The following is a 6223-nucleotide window of genomic DNA, read 5'->3' as shown; positions in this document are numbered from 1 at the left end:
GTGCACTGGGGAAAACTCATTTCAAATTCAATGCCAGATACGGAGCCCCCCATCCAGGAGTGTTTCACTGTGTAGCTCTGATTGGCCTGGAACTTCCTGTGTAGAGCAAACTACCTTTTGAAAGTACCCTCCCTTGTAAGAGTGTACAACCAACTCTACAGAAGTCCTTCAAACTCTGGTACTGCATTAGGAAGTCCCTTGTTTCTGGCGAGGCCGATTGTCCTTAAAGCCAAACCACTCTGGTATCTATCAGCTCTGATTTTGGGGAGATCCTGGAACCTCCTGGTCCCTATTCATCAGTGAGGTAAGGCTAGTTGAGCCCTACTAGAAAGGTTGACTGAAAGGCTGAAAGGAGACGATGAATGCGTATGTATATGTTAGGCCCTTTAAAGGCTTTTACAGTGTGCTGAATTAGTCTTCAATTTTATATTATCAGCCGTGCAAAAGTTTTCAGTTTAGTAGAGGAATTTCAGGCTGGAGATTCTAAGAACTTGGATCGCCACTGGGTCTTGTTTTGGAATTTAAGTGACCTTAAAAAAAATCACGGACTCTCTCTTGGCCTTGTATTTTCCAGTAGCCTTCAGAAGCCCCATCGACTGCGTGGTGGTGTGTGCCTTGTATCTTTAAGCGCCGAAGGAAGAGAGCCTGAACACAGCCTCCTTAAGAGATCAGCGGCAGAGATCAGCGCGCGGAGAGAAAGCCTAGCCTCAGGACACCCTAACTTCCAGCCCCGGGAGCAATCCAAGCCCGGAGGCCGGCGGGGGAAAGGGCTGACCGAGGCGGCGGTGGCGATGCCAGCCGACGCTCCGGAGTCGGCTCAGATTCTCCGGCCGGAGCCCCGCGCCAGGCTAGGTGGGGAGACCGGCGGCGGAGAGGGACGCGCGCCTCCGGGCCCGGAGGAGTTAGGTGACGTCACCTCCAGGAGGACTCGCTTTTTCATTAATGAAACCGGCCGGCGCGGGCGCATGCGCGGCAGGCCCCTTCCCTCTGGCTTCCCCCTCCCCTTTCCCAGCCGCGCTCTCAATCTCGAGCTCGCTCGCTCTCCCTCTCCCCAGGCCGTGGAAAGGATCCCACTTCCGGTGGGGTGTCATGGCGGCGTCTCGGACTGTGATGGCTGAGGGGAGACGGCGCTAGTGGGGAGAGCCACCCACAACCGCCCTCCCCTCCCCGGGTTCCCCTCCCCACCCCCTCCCCTCCTCGCCAACGCCCCCTTCCCCTGTCCCCCTCCCGGCGGGCCGCGCGGGCCCCCGTCCCCACCCCCGTGGGAACGATAGCTGCCCGCACTCCTCAGCTGCTCGGCTCGCCGCTGCCTTCACCTCAGCGCCGCCTGCCCTCCGGCGGGTCCCGGACGCCGGCCCACCCGGCCATCCGCCGCCCCTGGGTCGCGGGGAGGACATGGCCGCACACAGGCCGGTGGAATGGGTCCAGGCCGTGGTCAGCCGCTTCGACGAGCAGGTAACGGGCCCGCGGAGGGCGGGAGGTGGGAGCGGGTGGGGGTGGGGACGCGGTGGGTGAGGGGAAGAAGGATCGGCTGCCTCGCAGGCTGCGGGGGGCTCCTCAGGCCGGAGACGGGCCGGGGAGGGGGGACACGAGGGGGCGGCCCGGGGATTCGGCTGTGCGCCGGGGCTCTCCTTCCCTCCTAAACCGGGGGGTGGGGCCTTGCCCATGTCCAGCCCTCCATCCCCTTTATCCCAGCCCTTCCGATTGCTCTTGGGGGAATGAGTGACCTGGGGGCGCTTTCAGGGGCGCTCCATCTGGATTTAATCGTTCTTACTCCTCCCTAGTTAGGGTTTCCCTCTTCCTTTAACGCCCGCCACTCTCGAAACTAGGGATAACCGAAGGAACCCCCCCCGTAGGATCAGGATACTATCCCGCCCCACCCCCATTTTCTGTCCCTTAGGGGCAGGAGTAGGGAAAAGCACAGGTTTTCTTACTTTTCTGCTCCGGGGCGTCAGCTTGTCTGGAGACTCTCAAGTGCACACACTCTGAACATCTTTTTGATGTCCCCCCACTAGCGTCCCCATAGCCTGATGACACAAGGCTGCCCTTTACGTTGCCGTTTGCAGGGGAAATTGTGGTTCTGAAATGATTCCCCCCTTTTTCGTTCCTTGATCGTCACCATTCCCCTCTCTAGTCCCTGCTTGCCAGAAGTCCGAGGATGTGAATATTGGCTTTCTAAGTGAGACTGTTCCCCGAGTAAGGGGAGAAGGGCGAAAGGGAAGGAAACAGCAGCGTTTCGAGCTGCAGAGTAGGGACCTGAGACAGCTGGGCTGTGGTCCTCTTGCCGATAATTCTGCTCGTGGTTTGTTGTTTTGACATACTTTTGACTTTCTTCACTCTCTTCAGTGCTTGAATTATGACTGCTTGGGATGGAGGGAAAAGTTTCGTAGTTTAGGAAGGTTGCTTTTTTTTTCTGCCGTGTTTTTCCACACATTAAATTTTAAGGCTGATAAAGAGGTAAGCCACGTGTAGCCTTTCATCCCTGAGAGCTAGTTTAATTTTATGCAGCTGTAGATAGTTGTGGTTGGTTTAAAGAATGGTGTCTCCCCCTCCCTCTCCAGTTGTGCCCGTGTCTTCCCTTGAGGGAATTGTTTAGACTTGAGCCAGTCTATTTTCTTGGTTGGGTGCAGTCACAAAACTGATTATGGGAGTGGACAGGTAGTAGGGTTTCTCTTTAATTTGACTAGAAAATATTTTTTGGGGGGGTTTCGAGACAGAGTTTCTCTGTAGCTTTTGGAGCCTGTCCTGGAACTAGCTCTTGTAGACCAGGCTGACCTCGAACTCACAGAGATCTGCCTGCCTCTGCCTTATGAGAGCTGGGATTAAAGGCGTGCGCCACCACCGCCTGGCCGACTAGAAAATATTTTTATAGAACTCAATCTTTTTGACCTGACAGAGTGGGAAATAGACATAGGGCGTTAAGAACCTACATAGAGCTGAATGCAGTGGCACATCCCACACAGAGGCAGGTGGATCTCTGTGAGTTTGAGGTCAGCCTGGTCTGCATATTAAATTCCAGGATGCTAAGGTTACACAGGGAGATTCTGTCTCAAACAAACAGCTCCCCCCTCCCCCCAAAATAAAAAACCCTACATAGATAAAATAAAATTTCATAGCTGTCAGACTTCAAGGAGTTGGTTCATTCATCCTGCTCCCAGAACAAAAGGTATCTAAAAAACTGTTCTGGTAACCCATCTGTTGGAGTAAATATTACTATGTAAATAGGCTGAATTATAGAGCATTAGATTTAAGTAGAGCATCAAATAGAGTGTTAGATTTTAAACTTGATAGGAAAGACTCACTGTGCAGAACTTTAAAAAAAAAGGGCTTAAAGGGGCTCGAGAGATGGGCTCAGTGGTTAAAAGTGCTTGTTACTGAGCAGAGGACCGGGTTCAGTCTCCATCATTCATATGGTTCACATTGTAGTTCACAGTCATGTGTAACTGCAGTTTCAGGGGCTCTAATTCCCTTTCTGGTCTGCGGCACCAAGCAAACATGTGGTGCACATAAATGCAGACAAAGCGCACATACACATAAAATGAAATAAGTAAACCAAAAAAGAGAAATATTAAAAATGTGCATAGACCAGCGCTTCTCAGCCTGTGAGATGAGACCCCTTTGGGGATCAAACAACCTTTTCGTGTAGGAGGTCGCCTCAGGACATCAGAAAACACAGATGTTTACATTACGATTCATAACAATGGCAAACTTATGGTTATGAAGTAGTAACAAAATAATTTTATGGTTGGGGTCACCACAACATGAGGAACTGTATTAAAAGGTTGCAGTGTTGGGAAGGTAGTGTGGGAGGTCCTTGTATGTATTGTTTTTATTGGTTAATGAATAGTAGACAACTACTGGCATAGACAAACTAAAACTGAACTTTCAAAGAGCATAGTTGTTTTTTTAAATTGATTTTCTTGAGCTCTACATTTTTCTCTGCTTTCCTCCCTTTCTCTCCCCTCCCCTTCAACCTTCTCCCATGGTCCCCATGCTCCAAATTTACTCAGGAGATCTTGTCTTTTTCTACTTCCCATGTACATTAGGTCCATGTCTGTCTCTCTTAGGGCCCTCATAGTTGTCTATGTTCTCTGGGATTGTGATTTGTAGGCTGGTTTTCTTTGTTTTATGTTTAAAACCCACTTATGAGTGAGTAATATGATAATTGTCTTTCTGGGTCTGGGTTACCTCACTCAAAATGATGTTTTCTAGCACCATCCATTTTCCTGCAAATTTCAAGATGTTATTTTTTTCTGCTGTGTAGTACTCCATTGTATAAATGTACCACATTTTCCTTATCCATTCTTCGGTTGAGGGGCATTTAGGTTGTTTCCAGGTTCTGGCTATGACAAACAAAGCTGCTATGAACATAGTTGAGCACATGTCCTTGTGGTATGATTGAGCATCCTTTGGGTATATACCCAAAAGTAGTACTGTTGGGTCTTACGGTTTCAGCTCAGAATTCTGCAAGATTTTCAAAGAAGAACTAATACCAATATTCCTCAAATTGTTCCACACAATAGAAACAGAAGGAACATTGACAAACTCTTTTTATGAGGTTACAATTACCCTGATACCCAAACCACATAAAGGCATTACTGAGAAAGAAAACTGCAGACCAGTCTCACTCATGAACATTGATTCAAAAATACTAAATAAAATTTTGGCAAATCGAATTCAAGAACACATCAGAACCATCATCCACCATGATCAAGTCAGATTTATCCCAGAGATGCAGGAATGGTTCAACATACAAGAATCTGTCAATGTAATCCACCATATAAACAAATTGAAAAATAAAAACCACATGATCATCTCATTAGATGCCAAAAAAGCTTTTTTTTTTTTTTGATTTTTGAGACAGGGTTTCTCCGTAGCTTTTTCGTTCCTGTCCTGGCACTAGCTCTTGTAGACCAGGCTGGACTAGAACTGACAGAGATCCACCTGCCTCTGCCTCCCGAGTGCTGAGATTAAAGGTGTGTGCCATTACCGCCCGGCTCCGAAAAAGCTTTTAACAAAATACAACATCCCTTCATGATAAAGGTCTTGGAGAGAGCAGGGATAAAGGAACATACGTAAACATAATAAAGGCAATATACAGCAAGTCAACAGCCAACATCAACATCTGGGAGAGAAACTCCCAGAGATCCCACTGAAATCAGGAACAAGACAAGGTTATCTACTCTTTCCATATCTGTTCAATATAGTTCTTGAGGTCCTAGATAGAGCAGTAAGAGCATAGTCTTAATGAATGATTCTCCTTGCAATTTCCCCTGATTTTAAAAGACTATTAATGTGTGTGTGTGTACATATGTGTGTACATACATGTGTAAATATTTGTGTATAGTACTCACACAGGCAGAAGAGGATGTTGTATCTGTTGAACCTGAGCGTTATAGGTGGGTATGAGTTTCCAACTTGGGTGCTGGAAACCAAACTCTGGATCTCTGATAGAACAACGAGCAATCTAAACCACCGAGCCGTCTTTCCAGCCCCACTCGAGTTTATCTTACTGTTAAAGTTTGTGTTTTTGTTTTTGAAAAACTGCAGCTGAGAGAGGTGCAGTGACATAATAGACCCGAGGAGCTTTAGTGTGAGCAATGTATTGAATGGTAGATAATTAGGAGAGTATATTTTGTAAGGATCTCATAGAATTTGTTTTAATAAGCTATCCAGTGTAGTTAGAAGAGTTTACTGTTTTGTTTTTTTTCCCCTTTTGAGACAGGGTCTCACTGTGTGGTCCTGGCTTCTCTGGAGCTCTATATACAGATCAGGTTGGTGTCACATTCACAGATTCCCTAGCCAGAATTTACGTTTTGACCAACGATAGAAAAAAATCCTAGTATGTACTGGTATTTATACATGAGAATCTTGGTTATTTCAATTATTTTTTTTAAGTTTTAAACTTTCCTGTTGTTTGTAGTTGTTTCACTGGCCTCAAGGAGTGGCAAGCTGCTTCTTACTGTAGCCAGCAAATGTATGTGTGAGCTGCTTCTTACTGTAGCCAGCACATGTATGTGTGAGCTGCTTCTTACTGTAGCCAGTACATGTACGTGTGAGCTGCTTCTTACTGTAGCCAGCTCATGTATGTGTGAGCTGCTTCTTACTGTAGCCAGTACATGTACGTGTGAGCTGCTTCTTACTGTAGCCAGCACATGTACGTGTGAGCTGCTTCTTACTGTAGCCAGCACATGTACAGGTGAGCTGCTTCTTACTGTAGCCA

At 47.5% G+C, this 6223-nt stretch overlaps 1 protein-coding gene across 4 annotated transcripts in view; it reads left to right on the top strand.

Moving 5' to 3' along the window:
* Window positions 1–1099: 1099 nt before the first annotated feature.
* Nf1 (neurofibromin 1) overlaps window positions 1100–6223 on the top strand; it is a 259312-nt gene continuing 254188 nt past the window's right edge. For 3 of the 4 annotated variants that reach the window (XM_026780142.1, XM_005349426.2, XM_005349425.2), the window contains exon 1: window positions 1102–1455. In XM_026780142.1, coding sequence (XP_026635943.1) covers window positions 1396–1455 — 60 coding nt within the window. In that variant the 5' untranslated portion in view covers window positions 1102–1395. Of the gene's footprint in view, window positions 1456–6223 lie in introns of all 4 variants that reach the window. The other variant, XM_026780143.1, reaches the window with a different exon arrangement.

The sequence above is a fragment of the Microtus ochrogaster genome, chromosome 7 (genome assembly GCF_000317375.1).
Source record: "Microtus ochrogaster isolate Prairie Vole_2 chromosome 7, MicOch1.0, whole genome shotgun sequence".
NCBI lineage: Eukaryota > Metazoa > Chordata > Mammalia > Rodentia > Cricetidae > Microtus > Microtus ochrogaster.
The sequence above is the reverse complement of the archived record's forward strand: the minus strand, read 5'-3'. Positions and strand labels throughout refer to the sequence as shown.